This window comes from Panulirus ornatus, chromosome 1 (assembly GCF_036320965.1).
Source record: "Panulirus ornatus isolate Po-2019 chromosome 1, ASM3632096v1, whole genome shotgun sequence".
Lineage (NCBI taxonomy): Eukaryota > Metazoa > Arthropoda > Malacostraca > Decapoda > Palinuridae > Panulirus > Panulirus ornatus.
Genome location: NC_092224.1, coordinates 52,434,413 through 52,455,435, shown reverse-complemented (window position 1 = coordinate 52,455,435; position 21,023 = coordinate 52,434,413). Strand labels below are relative to the sequence as shown.

The window sequence follows — 21,023 nt, the reverse complement described above, 5'->3', positions numbered from 1 at the left end:
CCCATTATAGGGGAATAAAAATGGATATTACATGAAGGTACATGAACAAATCTAAAAAGAACAGGGCTCTTAGCATGACCCTCTTAGGCAACAAGTGATCACCTGAGACATGAATTCATTCCAGGTTACCGTGTGTTATGTAAATGTATTGTAATGTGGTGAGTGAAGTGGTCATGTTAGTGTTAACAAATATATTATTTTTTATTATACTTTGTCGCTGTCTCCCGCGTTTGCGAGGTAGCGCAAGGAAACAGACGAAAGAAATGGCCCCCCCCCATACACATGTATATACATACGTCCACACACGCAAATATACATACCTACACAGCTTTCCATGGTTTACCCCAGACGCTTCACATGCCTTGATTCAATCCACTGACAGCACGTCAACCCCGGTATACCACATCACTCCAATTCACTCTATTCCTTGCCCTCCTTTCACCCTCCTGCATGTTCAGGCCCCGATCACACAAAATCTTTTTCACTCCATCTTTCCACCTCCAATTTGGTCTCCCTATTCTCCTCGTTCCCTCCACCTCCGACACATATATCCTCTTGGTCAATCTTTCCTCACTCATTCTCTCCATGTGCCCAAACCACTTCAAAACACCCTCTTCTGCTCTCTCAACCACGCTCTTTTTATTTCCACACATCTCTCTTACCCTTACGTTACTCACTCGATCAAACCACCTCACACCACACATTGTCCTCAAACATCTCATTTCCAGCACATCCATCCTCCTGCGCACAACTCTATCCATAGCCCACGCCTCGCAACCATACAACATTGTTGGAACCACTATTCCTTCAAACATACCCATTTTTGCTTTCCGAGATAATGTTCTCGACTTCCACACATTCTTCAAGGCCCCCAGAATTTTCGCCCCCTCCCCCACCCTATGATCCACTTCCGCTTCCATGGTTCCATCCGCTGCCAGATCCACTCCCAAATATCTAAAACACTTCACTTCCTCCAGTTTTTCTCCATTCAAACTCACCTCCCAATTGACTTGACCCTCAACCCTACTGTACCTAATAACCTTGCTCTTATTCACATTTACTCTTAACTTTCTTCTTCCACACACTTTACCAAACTCAGTCACCAGCTTCTGCAGTTTCTCACATGAATCAGCCACCAGCGCTGTATCATCAGCGAACAACAACTGACTCACTTCCCAAGCTCTCTCATCCCCAACTGACTTCATACTTGCCCCTCTTTCCAAAACTCTTGCATTTACCTCCCTAACAACCCCATCCATAAACAAATTAAACAACCATGGAGACATCACACACCCCTGCCGCAAACCTACATTCACTGAGAACCAACCACTTTCCTCTCTTCCTACACGTACACATGCCTTACATCCTCGATAAAAACTTTTCACTGTTTCTAACAACTTTCCTCCCACACCATATATTCTTAATACCTTCCACAGAGCATCTCTATCAACTCTATCATATGCCTTCTCCAGATCCATAAATGCTACATACAAATCCATTTGCTTTTCTAAGTATTTCTCACATACATTCTTCAAAGCAAACACCTGATCCACACATCCTCTACCACTTCTGAAACCACACTGCTCTTCCCCAATCTGATGCTCTGTACATGCCTTCACCCTCTCAATCAATACCCTCCCATATAATTTACCAGGAATACTCAACAAACTTATACCTCTGTAATTTGAGCACTCACTCTTATCCCCTTTGCCTTTGTACAATGGCACTATGCACGCATTCCGCCAATCCTCAGGCACCTCACCATGAGTAATACATACATTAAATAACCTTACCAACCAGTCAACAATACAGTCACCCCCTTTTTTAATAAATTCCACTGCAATACCATCCAAACCTGCTGCCTTGCCGGCTTTCATCTTCCGCAAAGCTTTTACTACCTCTTCTCTGTTTACCAAATCATTTTCCCTAACCCTCTCACTTTGCACACCACCTCGACCCAAACACCCTATATCTGCCACTCTGTCATCAGACACATTCAACAAACCTTCAAAATACTCATTCCATCTCCTTCTCACATCACCACTACTTGTTATCACCTCCCCATTTACGCCCTTTACTGAAGTTCCCATTTGCTCCCTTGTCTTACGCACCCTATTTACCTCCTTCCAGAACATCTTTTTATTCTCCCTAAAATTTACTGATAGTGTCTCACCCCAACTCTCATTTGCCCTTTTTTTCACCTCTTGCACCTTTCTCTTGACCTCCTGTCTCTTTCTTTTATATTTCTCCCACTCAATTGCATTTTTTCCCTGCAAAAATCGTCCAAATGCCTCTCTCTTCTCTTTCACTAATACTCTTACTTCTTCATCCCACCACTCACTACCCTTTCTAAACAGCCCACCTCCCACTCTTCTCATGCCACAAGCATCTTTTGCGCAATCCATCACTGATTCCCTAAATACATCCCATTCCTCCCCCACTCCCCTTACTTCCATTGTTCTCACCTTTTTCCATTCTGTACACAGTCTCTCCTGATACTTCTTCACACAGGTCTCCTTCCCAAGCTCACTTACTCTCACCACCTTCTTCACCCCAACATTCACTCTTCTTTTCTGAAAACCCATACTAATCTTCACCTTAGCCTCCACAAGATAATGATCAGACATCCCTCCAGTTGCACCTCTCAGCACATTGACATCCAAAAGTCTCTCTTTCGCACGCCTGTCCATTAACACGTAATCCAATAACGCTCTCTGGCCATCTCTCCTACTTACATAAGTATACTTATGTATATCTCGCTTTTTAAACCAGGTATTCCCAATCATCAGTCCTTTTTCAGCACATAAATCTACAAGCTCTTCACCATTTCCATTTACAACACTGAACACCCCATGAATACCAATTATTCCCTCAACTGCCACATTACTCACCTTTGCATTCAAATCACCCATCACTATAACCCGGTCTCGTGCATCAAAACCGCTAACACACTCATTTAGCTGCTCCCAAAACACTTGCCTCTCATGATCTTTCTTCTCATGCCCAGGTGCATATGCACCAATAATCACCCACCTCTCTCCATCAACTTTCAATTTTACCCATATTAATCGAGAATTTACTTTCTTACATTCTATGACATACTCCCACAACTCCTGTTTCAGGAGTATTGCTACTCCTTCCCTTGCTCTTGTCCTCTCACTAACCCCTGACTTCACTCCCCAGACATTTCCAAACCACTCTTCCCCTTTACCCTTGAGCTTCGTTTCACTCAGAGCCAAAACATCCAGGTTCCTTTCCTCAAACATACTACCTATCTCTCCTTTTTTCACATCTTGGTTACATCCACACACATTTAGGCACCCCACTCTGAGCATTCAATTGTCTTCCAAATTTTTGGATAATTTTACCATAATGTTAACACTGCTTATTTGAGTTATCAACTGATAACTATACTTCAGGAAAACATTGGGCCAGTAGCCATATAGGAAGTTGTGTTCCTTTGGGGGGAACTTTGATCCTTACTGGGAAGCAAAGGTGGTGCACACCACTGCACAAACGTCAAGTGTGTGTGATGCCTGATACATGAGTTAACATGTACCATAATAATGTTGATCCAAAATATCACCATGAGGTAGGCAAAATCTTCATAACTCCGGAGAAATAAAAGAACATCTTCCCAAATTTTCAACCATTTTCCAAGACCTTTTTAAGGAGATTAACAAAGCATATCACATGAAGGTATATGAGCAAATTTAAAAGGAATAGGGTTCCTAGCCTGACCCACTGCTATCCAAGGAACAAGGCTGCGCTAAGGTAGGCAAAATCTTCATAACTCCGGAGAAATAAAAGAACATCTTCCCAAATTTTCAACCATTCCTAGCCTGACCCACTGCTATCCAAGGAACAAGGCTGCGCTAAGGAACATGTTGCCTAAACCAACCTCAGTAAATTTAGTCCGAGCTAGGGTGTGTTATGAAAATTTACTTTAATGTATGAATAATTTGTTTAATGAAGTGGATATGGTAGTGTTGATGAAACATAGCCTGCATTTTATCTTTGAATGCGTACCAGTAATTATACTGTAGTGTTATTGACACATTATTTGAGTTATTAATGGAGAACTGATTTTCAGGAATATAAATGGCCTGTAGATGGGAAGGAAGCAGTTTTTCTGGTGGGTTGTGAAGGTGGTGGACACCACTCTGCAGACATTGAGTTCCACCAAAGTACATCTTTATCTTATCTTCAGTAAAATATTTACATTATATTTAGACTGTAACCAGTTAGATTCACTGTTCATTCACTGCTCTCAAAACTTTTGAGCACATACATCTTAACCTCAGTGTTGATAGCCTTATGCTTCATAGCTCCACTGGTACCAAGAGAACTTAAAAGATAAGTTGGTGGCATGATGCAAGGGGCAAAATATGTGCAATATACAATACATTGTAGTACAAAATATTGTAACATTCAGTGACTATAGACTGTTTCTATGTCATTCATGTGAATGCTTCTTGCATGGTGCTGGCAATGCCACAGCACCTTGCTACCAACCCAATGATGAATGTGTTATTCCAGACTTAAGCCAGTGCAAATTAAAGAGATGCAATTGAACCATGCATGTTATTCTAAAAATGGCATAAAACAAGTATGCATAGATCGAGAGGTACCTGTACAAACCCATTTTCTTCACTATGGTATTCTCTATCTATTTATATCAAACTCACTCACTGTAGCTTTTTTAGGAACATAACTACCAATGTAAACTGTAAACTAGGGATACCAGCACATGATTTTTACTAATTTTATTCATTACAGACTGTATGGTTGCTAAGTGGAAGTGATAACTGCATTCACTTGTACCACTCTGATGATGAAAGTCACAGTTACCAGGAGATGGATTGCTCAGAATCATTCCCAGAGTTCACCAATATGACTGATGTTACCCTTTGGATGGACATATCTTACTCCTCAGACAATAAAAGGTATTGAGTGGCATATGGTTGTATTCTTATTGCAGCCACAACTTCCATTGTATAATATCCCTTTTTTCATGCCGAGTAGAAGTATCCTGCAAGAACATTAGGTAGGAACCTCTGCAGACACTGCAATAGACTTGCCACCTGTTAAGGGTGAGGCACTAAGGTTAAGAAGTGGCACTGGAGTTCACTAGTTATGGAAGCTCTATTACCATGGCCACCTTCCTGAGGGAGTTTCAGAAGGGAACAGGCATCAGAGGTATAGATAGACAGATAGCATGAAATTGTGGTATTCAGTCTGTAAATTTACTCATTTTTCTGTACAATATTCCAGATACCATTTCTTGTTCTACATCGGGATGGCTCATGGCTGATATCATTTAGATACCTTTAACTTTGCACATATGAATCCTTAGTACTTCCACCAGTTGTCTTCTTGCTTGTGTCTGCTGCTTCCTTATGATTTAACCCTTTTACCTCTTTCAGATCCTTTATCTTTGTTCTAACATTCCTCCCATGTCCCCATCCCACTGTAAGCAGATATAATTCAGTTTTGGTCTTATATTTTCTCATCTATAGTTTGCCAAACATATTTTTTTGATACACTTAAATGCAGTTCTGATATTTGCGAGCATATTGTTTGCCTCATTAATAATTCTGATGTGAATTCCGGTGTGACAGATAAGGCATAATGGTGATGCTTAGGTCTCTTTCACATGCAGATTCCTGCAGCTTATTTTCCACAAGATGATAATCATGTCTGGCCTTCTTTCACTTTGCCCATCTTTGTTACATTTACTCAAAGTAAAATTCATAAACCATTAATCAGACAAACTTTAGAGTCTGCTTTGGTCCCCTTGTAAATTGATGCATTCATTATTGTCTTTTACTTTATTCATGGCCTTGGTATCATCCACAAATGTGTTCAAATAAGTGTAGTACATCAAGCAAATCATTTACATATATCAGGGAAAACAGTGAGCTAAAGACCGAGCCCTGCATCATGCCACTAGTGCCCACAACCCATTTGAAGAATGCTCCACTAACCTGTGCTATTGTGCTCTTCCACGAAGGTAATTGTTTATCTCATGAAGGCTTATACCCCTTATTCCTGCCTGTATATGTTATGAAATTTGACATAGAGAAACATTTTCCTTTAGCTTCATGTAAGGAGGTGAAAATAAAGGGAAGGACTGTGGGATAAATGACAGATGTGATGAATTTGTAGCCAAAGCATTTTTTTGTAATGTGAGAGACAGAAGCAGAAAAAGAAAAAGAATTATTTTCTTTGCATAATGCAGACCAGTGTCAGAATTGTTATGAATTTTTGAATGTGAAATAATTGCTTTAAATGTGAAAGATGTGCATGTTATGGAGTATGTAAGTCTTCCTTATTGGTTATCCTGTGGCTACATGGTGTAGATAAATAGAATAGAACTTGAAAACTGACATTGATTAAAACTCTTGATTACTTATCTTGTTCAAATTTTATACTTGTATTATTAAGGGAAAAATAATGTTTAAATGGAATTTACCTTTTTCCTCACAGAAGAGTATCAGCAACGTGTGGTGAAGGGGGCAGTGTTCACATGTATTGTGTGAATGTGGAATCTATACCACAAGTGACTGCATCTCATACAGTATCATGGGATTATCCTGCTGCATCTGTCAAGATATTTGATTTGAATGTTGGCCTGCCTGTTCCCAAATATCTTCAAGGAAGTAAGTTTGTTTTTATGTCCATGTACATAACCAGGATGCCTTGTGTATCAGGGGATTAAACTGTGGAAAAAATTCTTTCAGGAGGATGAAGTTGTTCCTTGATTGAGTTGCAGACACTTTGATTCACCATTTAGAATATTTCTGATTTACTACATGCTTACTACAAGGTTACTCATGTAGTCAGCATAAAAGCTATGATGTTTTCTTTGTGGCAAATCCCTGTTTTGCCCCTCTCCCAAGTTCTCCTATAAAGCTATCGAAACAGAACAAAAAATGTTGGATTCACACTTAATGCATGCATAAAGCATATCTAAAATGTGTCCTATCAATTTCAACACCTTCAAAGACTTCTTATCTATTCCATATTGCTGGTATTGAGCAATATTATCTTTCTCTGTGAAAAAGCATATGTTATCACTCACCACCTCATATTTCCTTATCAACAGTAGTGATCCCCTCCAAATTCCTGAGCCAGATTAGATGCCCTTTAACCAATGATATTCTCCTCATGAACTTGTGGAAAACTGTTGTAATCACCTGCTAAATCAGTACGATGTGTCTTTTCAATGACATTATACTGCTGCATTGCCCATCCTCATCTATTTATGCTGTTAGTCTTTATTGTCATTTGGTTGGGGTTTGACTTCTTTTTTGTCATGGCTAAACTTATTTATGAATAAGTTTGCCTTCTCTGTGAGTTAACATATTATTTTCTTGAATTCCGATATTCTTCCTCTGTACACTGGTCTGGTTATTTGGATCACTTGGAACCAGACCCCATCTACTTGAGTGAGTTTTTTGGTATATGATGTACTGGGAAAATCTTTATATTTGTGTTGGAACAAAATTTTGCACTAAACATTGGGAAACATGCTGTGAAATATGAAATACAGTATATTTAACTGTGCTTAGTGCAAATGTATCAAATGCTTTCATATGATTGCAGGTTGATGGTGTCTGCATCTGATGCTTTTAATGTTAACAGTCAGAACAGGTTTTTTATCTGCATGTGTTTTTAATGCAGCTAAATATGTTTGCTCATGAATGCTGCTGGTTTTGAGACAGCTTCATGGTTAATTGCTGTTACTATCCCTGGGGATAGGGGAGAAAGAATACTTCCCAGTTATTCTCTGTGTGTCGTAGAAGGCGACTAAAGGGGGAGGGAGCAGGGGGCTGGAAATCCTCCCCTCTTTTTTTTTTTTTTTTAATTTTCCAAAAGAAGGAACAGAGAAGGGGCCCAGGTGAGGATATTCCCTCAGAGGCCCAGTCCTCTGTTCTTAACGCTACCTTGCTAACGCGGGAAATGGCAAATAGTTTGAAAGAAAGAAAAGACTATCAGAGTAAAGTGGAATAGTCACTCATGCTATATATAAGGGCATGTTACTTATTTTTAGGATATGCACTAGTCTACACTCCAAAGCACACCAACTTTTAGAGAAAACTAATTATTTTGTTGTACAGGACATTTAATGAACGTTATTTGAAAATGAATTGTAGAGTTTTCACATAAAAGGTATGAAACTGTTTAGAATAGCTTATTAACATGGCTGAGCAGCACTTCCCCTTTTGGGCCCTTAAAGTGTCTGGAAAATGCATGTTAAGAATAATTATGTGTCTGTGCATATTCTTATACAGAAATAGATGATATGTGTTTAATGTGGTAGAATTTTTTAATTCTTGAATGGTTCAAATTTTGAGACAGTTTCACTGTTAGCAGTAGTTACTGTCAGATAAAAGTAGAATAGTTTTGCCACATATAAGATCACATTTCATTTGGTTTTAGGATACGTACTGAGCTACATTCAAATCACACCAATTTCTGGAGACATATAATTGTTTTAACACAAATGATCAGAAATGTATGAGTTTATTTTGCTGTACAGTACATTTAGTGAACATTATCTGAAATATGAAGTATGGTATTTTCTGTTATGAGTTGTGTACTCAAAAAGGACTGGTTATTGGGAATACCTGGTTTAAAACGAGGGATATACATAAGTATACATATGTAAGTAGGAGAGATGATAAGTGGGCATTATTGGATTCCATATTAATAGAAAGGTGTGTAAAAGAAAGACTTATGGATGTAAATGTGCCAAGAGGGGCAGCTGGTGCGATGTTTTGTCAGTATCTTGTGGAGATGTGGGTGAAGATTTGTAGAGGTTTTTGGAAAAAAGGAAGCAGTGTCAGGGAGAAGAGAGTGGTAAGAGTAATTGAGCTTAGAAAAGAGAACTGTGTGAAGAAATACCAGCAGAGATTGATTGTAGAATGGCAAAAGGTGAGAGTAAATGAAGCAAGGGGAGTGGGTGAATATTAGAAGGTATTTAGGGAAGCACTGCTGACATGTGCAAGATATACATTTGTCATGTGAAAGGTGGGAGGTAGGGAGATTAGAGAGGGTAGTGAGTGGTAAGATAAGGAAGCAAAGTTGCTAGTGAAAGTGAAGAAAGAGGCATATGGGTGGTTCTTTTGGGAAAGGAGTGCAAATGATTGGGGGATATATAAGAGAAAGTGGCAGAAGGCCAAGAGGAAGGTGCTGTCTATCTATCTATCTATCTATCTATAAATCTGTATGTCTATCTATCTATCTATCTATCTATAAATCTGTATATCTATCTATAAATCTGTATGTCTATCTATCTATTTATCTATCTATCTGTCTGTCTGTATCTCTGATGCTTGTTTCCACTTGGAGCTCCCACAAATAGGTAGCCATGGCAATAGTCTTCATAACAAGTGAACTTCAGTGCTACTTCTTAGCCTTTAGAGCCTCACCCTTAACAGGCCACTGGCAGAGGGCAACTCTAATGCAGTGTTTGCAGAGGCTCCTGCTTAATGTTCTTACCAACTACTTCTACCTAAGACTCCTGCTTAATGTTCCTACCTACTCACCCTTACCTGGTCACTGGCAGAGGGCAACTCTAATGCAGTGTTTGCAGAGGCTCTTGCCTAATGTATCTACTGACTTCTTCCACCTAAGGCTCCTGCCTAATGTTCCTTCCTATTATGTCTAACTAATGTTTCTACCTAATGCTTAATGTTCTTACCAACTACTTCTACCTAAGACTCCTGCTTAATGTTCCTACCTACTCACCCTTACCTGGTCACTGGCAGAGGGCAACTCTAATGCAGTGTTTGCAGAGGCTCTTGCCTAATGTATCTACTGACTTCTTCCACCTAAGGCTCCTGCCTAATGTTCCTTCCTATTATGTCTAACTAATGTTTCTACCTAATGCTCCCACCTAAATTTTCTTACTTACTACCTCGATCTGTTTCTCCCACCATTTTACTAAAAGGCAGGGCTAGTGCATAGTGCACACTACAGGAAAATCTAGAGTTACAAAGAATGAGCTATGTGAGTTAAATGTTGCCAAGTGTTATTCCTGACAAGGAAAAATTTTATGTTTGTTGAAAGAAGGCCATTAATGATTTTATGTTTGTTGAAAGAATGCCCGTAGTTCATGTGTGGGTGAGACAGAAAGAAATATCTACTACATGGGTCTGAGGATTGCAGCTTAACAACCACTGAAGTGCTGTCTCAGTAAGCAGCCATCACTAACCCTCCCAGTACCTAGGTGGGTAGTACTGGTAATACCCCTCCCTATTCATTGGCTGCCTAGGGGAGGAAGAAGCAGGGGTCGAAAACCAGGGCAAATGAGAGTTGGGGTGATATTTTGGAAGGAGATGAATAATGTGTGGAAGACAAGAGAGCAAATGAGAACATTGGTGAAGGGAGCAAAAGGGGAAGTGATAACAGGTAAGTATTTTGAAGGACATTTAAATGTGTTTGATGATGGATGGCAGATTTAGGGTGTTTGGGTGTGGGTGGTATGTGAAGTGAAAGAGTCATGGTGAGTGGCATGGTGAAAGCCTCATGTAAGATGAAATGTGGCAAGTTGGCTGGAGTGGATAGTATTGAATTTCTTATGATATGGTGTGATAGTATTTCTTATTGGCTGGTAAGCATTTTCAGTGTATGTTTGGGTCGTGGTGAGTTGCCTGAAGATTGGTGGAATACTGGTATAGTGCCATTGTATAAAGGCAAGGGGGATGAATGTGAGTATCTAGACAGTCTTATAAATTTGTTGAGTATACTGATAAATTGCAGCGGTGTAGAGGTTCAAGGTGTATTGATTTAGCTGGCTTTGTTATCTAGTGAACAGAGGATATGGATATTCCTTTTCAGATAAAGCTTAACCATTCTTCTGTTGTATCTTCATAGCATCAAGAAGTGTTGGAGCTGAACATATAACTAATTCCAATAGTCATGAAATTCCATTGTAGGAATTACAGAAAAGTTTTTGTCACATGGAATTTTGGAATAATTTGTAAGGAGAAACAGATACCCAGACAGAATACACATCATAAGCAAAGACATCCAGTATTATTTTTTTTATGAAAGGAAGGAAGAGTGGAATATCTAATATTAATTTGACTAAAGAAAAGTGGTGTTGATTTTGATACAGTAGTGATGATAATCATGGTAATAATAGTAAAGATGACCAATAATTTTATCAGTTATCATTGATATTATTATTGTAAGTTTTATAAAGTATCAAAATATACCAGTTACATACTGCATCATTGTCTCCATTGATACAGTACATGAAGAGTATAAAAACCAAATACCAATGCAGTATATCATTAATAAAATACAGTATTATGATACTTCCTATGTATGTTCCAACAGTATTTTGTATCCCTGAAATTTATACAAATCATCAATTTATGATTACATCAGTATTTAAGTATGGCTGGATTTACCACATTATATTTGAATTTTATTTTTAATTTTGTAGATTTGTTAAAATGATAAATTTTTTGATGGACAGTATCATTCATCATATAATATGAAAATGAATAGTGGATGTGATTAATAGTATTGCAGATTTAGTAGATATAAGGTTTCAGTGATATCTCAGTAAGTAGATAAATCTGTCCATGTTGTACAGTCATACCTTGTAAATGCCTTAGGTTCTCACTCCATGTTCATTGCTAGAAGTAATAATTTACAAAGTATATATATATGTAAATGCAGGGCCGTAGCTTTCAACATTTCAATCCCACCCCATTTACATCGGTTTACATTTTGCATTATTGTTCTGTCCTCTTGGTTTGTCTTAATCATTTTCATTTTTTACTACATTAGTTCCATGCATTTATCAAAGGCTTAGAACAAGCTCATTAATTTTTTTCTTTAACTAGAGATGAAAATGTTTGTAATTTTTACTACTTCTGGGAAAGTGAATCATTCTTTTACATCTTCACAATTTATGAGTTCTTAAGCATTATTTTCATACAGCAACTAACAGCAACTAGATTTTATGATTAACATTACATAGATACAACATTGTTGGAACCACTATTCCTTCAAACATACCCAAACAGTGTTGTATGGTTGCGAGGCGTGGGCTATGGATAGAGTTGTGCGCAGGAGGATGGATGTGCTGGAAATGAGATGTTTGAGGATAATGTGTGGTGTGAGGTGGTTTGATCGAGTGAGTAACGTAAGGGTAAGAGAGATGTGTGGAAATAAAAAGAGCGTGGTTGAGAGAGCAGAAGAGGGTGTTTTGAAGTGGTTTGGGCACATGGAGAGGATGAGTGAGGAAAGATTGACCAAGAGGATATATGTGTCGGAGGTGGAGGGAACGAGGAGAAGAGGGAGGTGGAAAGATGGAGTGAAAAAGATTTTGTGTGATCGGGGCCTGAACATGCAGGAGGGTGAAAGGAGGGCAAGGATTAGAGTGAATTGGAGCGATGTGGTATACCGGGGTTGACGTGCTGTCAGTGGATTGAATCAAGGCATGTGAAGCGTCTGGGGTAAACCATGGAAAGCTGTGTAGGTATGTATATTTGCGTGTGTGGACGTATGTATATACATGTGTATGGGGGGGTTGGGCCATTTCTTTCGTCTGTTTCCTTGCGCTACCTCGCAAACGCGGGAGACAGCGACAAAGTATAATAAAAAATAATAAAAAAAATAATTACATAGATATATCTGTGAAATGTTCATACTTTGTCCTGCTTTTCTCATGCATCTACTCTTTCTCATGATAACTATGATAATGTTTGTTTTAATGTATGTTCTAACCCTTATGCTGGGAATCGCCATACTATGATTTGCAAAGCAAGTGCTGGAAGTTATTGCATGAACACTAGCATTGGCTTTGCTTACTTTGAACAACTTCCAATACTAAGTGTCTCTTGGTCACTATAGGTGCTTATTCCAGAGACTACCATTTTTCTGGGAGTAATTCTGATGTAAATATATATACAGATAAATGTAAGTACTATCTCTGGATTCAGGGGAGAAAGAATGCTGCACACATACCTCCTACATGTCAAAGAAAGTAGATACGTTGGGCAGGAGTGGGAGACTGGAAATATTCCCAACCTTTATTACATCCCATGAGAACGAACAGGGACAAGTCAGATGAAGATCCTTATTCTTTTTGATTTCTCATTATTTTTTTTTCTTTTTTTTTTTTGCTTTGTCGCTGTCTCCCGCGTTTGCGAGGTAGCGCAAGGAAACAGACGAAAGAAATGGCCCAACCCACCCCCATACACATGTATATACATATGTCCACACACGCAAATATACATACCTACACAGCCTTCCATGGTTCACCCCAGACGCCCCACATGCCCCGACTCAACCCACTGACAGCACGTCAACCCCGGCACACCACATCGATCCAATTCACTCTATTCCCCGCCCTCCTTTCACCCTCCTGCATGTCCAGGCCCCGACCACACAAAATCCCCCCCACTCCATCTTCACACCCCAACCCGGTCCCCCACCCCTCCTCGTTCCCTCCACCTCCGACACATATATTCTCTTGGTCAATCTTTCCCCACTCACTCCCCCCACGTGCCCAAACCACTTCAAAACACCCCCCTCTGCTCTCTCAACCACGCTCCCTCCATCTCCACACATCTCTCCCACCCCCACGCCACCCACTCGATCAAACCACCTCACACCACACACCGTCCTCAAACATCTCACCTCCAGCACATCCATCCTCCCGCGCACAACTCCATCCACAGCCCACGCCTCGCAACCACACAACATCGTTGGAACCACTATTCCCTCAAACACACCCACTCCCGCTCTCCGAGATAATGTTCTCGACCCCCACACACCCTTCAAGGCTCCCAGGATTTTCGCCCCCTCCCCCACTCCACGATCCACCTCCGCCTCCACGGCTCCATCCGGTGCCAGATCCACTCCCAGACACCCAAAACACCCCACCTCCTCCAGCTTTTCTCCACTCAAACCTACCTCCCAACTGACCCGACCCCCAACCCCACTGCACCCAACAACCCTGCTCCCATTCACACTCACTCCCAACTCTCTTCCCTCACACACCCCACCAATCTCAGTCACCAGCAGAAGGGGAAAATGATTTGGTAAACAGAGAAGAGGTAGTAAAAGCTTTGCGGAAGATGAAAGCTGGCAAGGCAGCAGGTTTGGATGGTATTGCAGTGGAATTTATTAAAAAAGGGGGTGACTGTATTATTGACTGGTTGGTAAGGTTATTCAATGGATGTATGACTCATGGTGAGGTGCCTGAGGATTGGCGGAATGCGTGCATAGTGCCATTGTACAAAGGCAAAGGGGATAAGAGTGAGTGCTCAAATTACAGAGTTGAGTATTCCTGGGAAACTATATATGAGGGTATTGATTGAGAGGGTGAAGGCATGTACAGAGCATCAGATTGGGGAGGAGAAGTGTGGTTTTAGAAGTGGTAGAGGATGTGTGGATCAGGTGTTTGCTTTGAAGAATGTATGTGAGAAATACTTAGAAAAGCAAATGGATTTGTATGTAGCATTTATGGATCTGGAGAAGGCATATGATAGAGTTGATAGAGATGCTCTGTGGAAGGTATTAAGAATATATGATGTGGGAGGCAAGTTGTTAGAAGCAGTGAAAAGTTTTTATCGAGGATGTAAGGCATGTGTACGTGTAGGAAGAGAGGAAAGTGATTGGTTCTCAGTGAATGTAGGTTTGCGGCAGGGGTGTGTGATGTCTCCATGCTTGTTTAATTTGTTTATGGATGGGGTTGTTAGGGAGGTGAATGCAAGAGTTTTGGAAAGAGGGGCAAGTATGAAGTCTGTTGTGGATGAGAGAGCTTGGGAAGTGAGTCAGTTGTTGTTCGCTGATGATACAGCGCTGGTGGCTGATTCATGTGACATATATATATATATATATATATATATATATATATATATATATATATATATATATATATATATATATATATATATATATATATATTTATCCCTGGGGATAGGGGAGAAAGAATACCTCCCACGTATTCCCTGCATGTCGTAGAAGGCGACTAAAAGGGGAGGGAGCGGGTGGCTGGAAAACCTCCCCTCTCGTTTTTTTTTAATTTTCCAAAAGAAGGAACAGAGAAGGGGGCCAGGTGAGGATATTCCCTCAAAGGCCCAGTCCTCTGTTCTTAACGCTACCTCGCTAATGCGGGAAATGGCGAATAGTATGAAAAAAAAATATATATATATATATATATATATATACACACATACATACATATATATATATATATATATATTATTATTCTATTTATTATACTTTGTCGCTGTCTCCCGCGTTTGCGAGGTAGCGCAAGGAAACAGACGAAAGAAAAGGCCCAACCTCCCCCCCCATACACATGTATATACATACGTCCACACACGCAAATATACATACCTACACAGCTTTCCATGGTTTACCCCAGACGCTTCACATGCCTTGATTCAATCCACTGACAGCACGTCAACCCCAGTATACCACATCGCTCCAATTCACTCTATTCCTTGCCCTCCTTTCACCCTGCTGCATGTTCAGGCCCCGATCACACAAAATCTTTTTCACTCCATCTTTCCACCTCCAATTTGGTCTCCCTCTTCTCCTCGTTCCCTCCACCTCCGACACATATATCCTCTTGGTCAATCTTTCCTCACTCATTCTCTCCATGTGCCCAAACCACTTCAAAACACCCTCTTCTGCTCTCTCAACCACGCTCTTTTTATTTCCACACATCTCTCTTACCCTTACGTTACTCACTCGATCAAACCACCTCACACCACACATTGTCCTCAAACATCTCATTTCCAGCACATCCATCCTCCTGTGCACAACTCTATCCATAGCCCACGCCTCGCAACCATACAACATTGTTGGAACCACTATTCCTTCAAACATACCCATTTTAGCTTTCCGAGATAATGTTCTCGACTTCCACACATTCTTCAAGGCCCCCAGAATTTTCGCCCCCTCCCCCACCCTATGATCCACTTCCGCTTCCATGGTTCCATCCGCTGCCAGATCCACTCCCAGATATCTAAAACACTTCACTTCCTCCAGTTTTTCTCCATTCAAACTCACCTCCCAATTGACTTGACCCTCAACCCTACTGTACCTAATAACCTTGCTCTTATTCACATTTACTCTTAACTTTCTTCTTCCACACACTTTACCAAACTCAGTCACCAGCTTCTGCAGTTTCTCACATGAATCAGCCACCAGCGCTGTATCATCAGCGAACAACAACTGACTCACTTCCCAAGCTCTCTCATCCCCAACAGACTTCATACTTGCCCCTCTTTCCAAAACTCTTGCATTTACCTCCCTAACAACCCCATCCATAAACAAATTAAACAACCATGGAGACATCACACACCCCTGCCGCAAACCTACATTCACTGAGAACCAATCACTTTCCTCTCTTCCTACACGTACACATGCCTTACATCCTCGATAAAAACTTTTCACTGCTTCTAACAACTTTCCTCCCACACCATATATTCTTAATACCTTCCACAGAGCATCTCTATCAACTCTATCATATGCCTTCTCCAGATCCATAAATGCTACATACAAATCCATTTGCTTTTCTTAATATTTCTCACATACATTCTTCAAAGCAAACACCTGATCCACACATCCTCTACCACTTCTGAAACCACACTGCTCTTCCCCAATCTGATGCTCTGTACATGCCTTCACCCTCTCAATCAATACCCACCCATATAATTTACCAGGAATACTCAACAAACTTATACCTCTGTAATTTAAGCACTCACTCTTATCCCCTTTGCCTTTGTACAATGGCACTATGCACGCATTCCGCCAATCCTCAGGCACCTCACCATGAGTCATACATACATTAAATAACCTTACCAACCAGTCAACAATACAGTCACCCCCTTTTTTAATAAATTCCACTGCAATAAAATCCAAACCTGCTGCCTTGCCGGCTTTCATCTTCCGCAAAGCTTTCACTACCTCTTCTCTGTTTACCAAATCATTTTCCCTAACCCTCTCACTTTGCACACCACCTCGACCAAAACACCCTATATCTGCCACTCTATCATCAAACACATTCAACAAACCTTCAAAATACTCACTCCATCTCCTTCTCACATCACCACTACTTGTTATCACCTCCCCATTTGCGCCCTTCACTGAAGTTCCCATTTGCTCCCTTGTCTTACGCACTTTATTTACCTCCTTCCAGAACATCTTTTTATTCTCCCTAAAATTTAATAATACTCTCTCACCCCAACTCTCATTTGCCCTTTTTTTCACCTCTTGCACCTTTCTCTTGACCTCCTGTCTCTTTCTTTTATACATCTCCCACTCAATTGCATTTTTTCCCTGCAAAAATCGTCCAAATGCCTCTCTCTTCTCTTTCACTAATTCTCTTACTTCTTCATCCCACCACTCACTACCCTTTCTAATCAACCCACCTCCCACTCTTCTCATGCCACAAGCATCTTTTGCGCAACCCATCACTGATTCCCTAAATACATCCCATTCCTCCCCCACTCCCCTTACTTCCATTGTTCTCACCTTTTTCCATTCTGTACTCAGTCTCTCCTGGTACTTCCTCACACAGGTCTCCTTCCCAAGCTCACTTACTCTCACCACCCTCTTCACCCCAACATTCACTCTTCTTTTCTGAAAACCCATACAAATCTTCACCTTAGCCTCCACAAGATAATGATCAGACATCCCTCCAGTTGCACCTCTCAGCACATTAACATCCAAAAGTCTCTCTTTCGCACGCCTGTCAATTAACACGTAATCCAATAACGCTCTCTGGCCATCTCTCCTACTTACATAAGTATACTTATGTATATCTCGCTTTTTAAACCAGGTATTCCCAATCATCAGTCCTTTTTCAGCACATAAATCTACAAGCTCTTCACCATTTCCATTTACAACACTGAACACCCCATGAATACCAATTATTCCCTCAACTGCCACATTACTCACCTTTGCATTCAAATCACCCATCACTATAACCCGGTCTCGTGCATCAAAACCACTAACACACTCATTCATATATATATATATATATACATATATACATATATATATATATATATATATATATATATATATATATATATATATATATATATATATATATATATATATATATATATATATTTTTTTTTTTTTTTTTCTTTTTTTTTTTTTTTTTTTTCTCCAAAAGAAGGAACAGAGAAGGGGGCCAGGTGATGATTTTCCCTCTAAGGCCCAGTCCTCTGTTCTTAATGCTACCTCGCAAATGCGGGAAATGGCGAATCGTATGAAAAAAAAAAAAAAAAATATATATATATATACATATATATATACATATATATACATATGTAAGAGTTTTGGAAAGAGGGGCAAGTATGAAGTCCTTTGTGGATGAGGGAGCTCGGGAACTTAATATTCGTTACCTTTCGATTATTATATTTGCAAATGAATATATGGGAGCAGGGGGCTGGAAATCCTCCCCTCTCGTTTTTTTTTAATTTTCCAAAAGAAGGAACAGAGAATTGGGCCAGGTGAGGGTATTCCCTCAAAGGCCCACTCCTCTGTTCTTAACGCTACCTCGCTAATGCGGGAAATGGCGAATAGTTTGAAAGAAAAAGAATACTGATAAATTGGTAAATTGTATGGGAGGGTATTGACTGAGAAACTGAATGCATATACAGATTGGAGAGGAGCATAAGATTGGGGAGGAACAGTGCTTTCAAAAGTGATAGATCAAAGTGCTTGATCTAAAAAATGTGTAGAAATATTTGGAAAAAAAGATAGATTTGTATTTGGCATTTATGGATCTTGAGGAGGCGTATGGTAGGGTTGATAAAGATACCTTGTGGAAGGTCTTAAGAATATACTGTGAGGGAGGAAAGCTGATTGAAGCTGTGAGTTTTTATCAAGGGTGTGCAGCTTGGGTACTAGTAGGAAGAGGGGAAATCGAATGGTTTCAAGTGAAGGTTGGTCTGCAGCAGGGGTGTGTGATGTCTCTATAGTTATTACATTTGTGTAGGGATGGGATGATGAGGGAGGTAAATGCGAGAGTCTTGGAGAGAGGGGTGAGTATGCAGACAGTGGGAGATGAGAGGGGAAGGAAAGGGAGTTAGTTGTTCACCGATGATACAGCACTGGTGGCTGATTCGAATGAAAGACTACAGAAATTGGTGACTGAGTTTGGAAGAGTGTGTGAAAGGAGAAAGTTGATAATGAATGGGAATAAAAGAAAGATTATTAGGTTTAGTAGGATTGAGGGACTGGTTAGTTGGGATGTGAGTTTGAATGGAGAAAAATTGGAGGAAGTGAAATGTTTTAGATATCTGGGAGTGGACATGCTAGCAAATAGACCCATGGAAGCAGAAGTGAGTCATAGAGTAGGTAAGGGGGAGAAGGGGAGAAGGTTCTGGAAGTGATGAAGATCATGTGGAAAGAGAGAATGTTATCTGGAAAGGCAAAAATGGGTATGTTTGAAGGAATATTAGTCTCAATATTATTATACAGATGTGGGGCATGAGCAATAGATAAGGCTGTGTGGAGGAGGATGGATGTGTTGGAAATTAAATCTTTGCAGATAATTTGTGGCTTGAGATGGTTTGATCTAGTAAGTAATGAAAGGGTAAGAAAAATGTGTGGTAATGGAAAGGGAGTGGTTGAGAGGACAGAAGAGGGTGTGTTGTAATGGCTTGGACACATAGAGAGAATAAGTGAGGAAAAGTTGATGAAGACAGTATATATGTGCTAGAAGTGGTGGAAACAAGGAGAATGGGGAGACCACATTAGAGATGGAAGGATGGAGTGAAGAAGATTTTGAGTGATCAGCAGCTGAACATGCAGGGATTTGAAGGTTATGCATGGGATAGAGTGAATTGGAATGATGTAGTATACTGAGGTCGACATGCTGTCAGTGGACTGAACTAAAGCATGTGAAGCAATCAGGGTGAACCATGGAAAGTTCTGTAGGGCCTAGTTGTAGATAGGGAACTGTGGCTTTGGTGCATTACACATGACAGCTAGAGAATGGATGTGAGCAGATGTGGCTTTTCTTTTTCTGTTCCTGGTGTTACCTCAAATAATGCAGGAAATGCTGCCTCTTAACCTTTAGATTAAAATGACCTTGTTTTAGGAGATTGTTTTAAAGATACACCTTTGTGTTGTAAGAATTATTGAATGTAACTGCAAACAAAGTTCTTGTACAAAGTAGTTCAAAGAAGACTTCTTTATTATCATTTTGATATAAATCTAAAAATTAACCTTTGATATTATGGTGTATTTTGCACTTAATCTATTGTAGTTCTGCATCTGAGTCATGACTGGTCAAGGGTCCTTAATAGGGATCATAGTGGCTGGTTGAGGGTCTTTTTGGAAATCAGGACTGTTTAAGGGTTTTTTATGAGGAAAAGAAGTTCTAATTATAAATTGATTGATTTTGTGCATTTCATACCTCCACTGACCTCCTGAAGAATTATTTCTTTAGTCTACCTAAGGTACTGTAGTCTCGGTGCATAAGTCTGAAAGTTTCATTGTCATGCCCTGGCAACCCACTGGTTCACAGTGCATCTGATTTCGTGTATGATATGATACACATAGGAGACCGTTGTCAGTATTATTTGAATGGCCAAATATGCAGGCAGTGATGATGAATATGGCTAATTCATTCAGTTTTAAGTTTCAGAGAATGAATACTGTAGCAGACAACTATTTTTGTTAATTGAAAATGTAGGTCTAACATGAGAGAGAGAGAGAGAGAGAGAGAGAGAGAGAGAGAGAGAGAGAGAGAGAGAGAGAGAGAGAGAGAGAGAGAGAGCAGCATAATATACTTACAATTATGGGTGTAGAGCATAAAGCAGCTGGTAGAGAATGAGGAGGCAAGTCCAGACATCGGCTACAAACATTTATCTTTCCTGCCCTCTGCCATTCATCTGCTGTCAATTAATCTGCCACTAGTGATAACCAACAATTTTGCAGTGTCACATATTTTGTGGATATTAATCTGGAATCAGCCACCAGCGCTGTATCATCAGCGAACAACAACTGACTCACTT

The 21,023-nt window shown here is 40.1% G+C and overlaps 1 protein-coding gene across 1 annotated transcript in view; it reads left to right on the top strand.

Annotated features, from left to right (window-relative positions):
- LOC139748936 (KICSTOR complex protein kaptin-like) overlaps nucleotides 1-21,023 on the top strand; it is a 141,733-nt gene that overhangs the window by 100,067 nt on the left and 20,643 nt on the right. Inside the window, exons 7-8 of the mRNA XM_071662299.1 lie at nucleotides 4,780-4,946; nucleotides 6,490-6,662. Of these exons, the coding sequence (XP_071518400.1) occupies nucleotides 4,780-4,946; nucleotides 6,490-6,662 (340 nt within the window). The remainder of the gene's footprint in view (nucleotides 1-4,779; nucleotides 4,947-6,489; nucleotides 6,663-21,023) is intronic.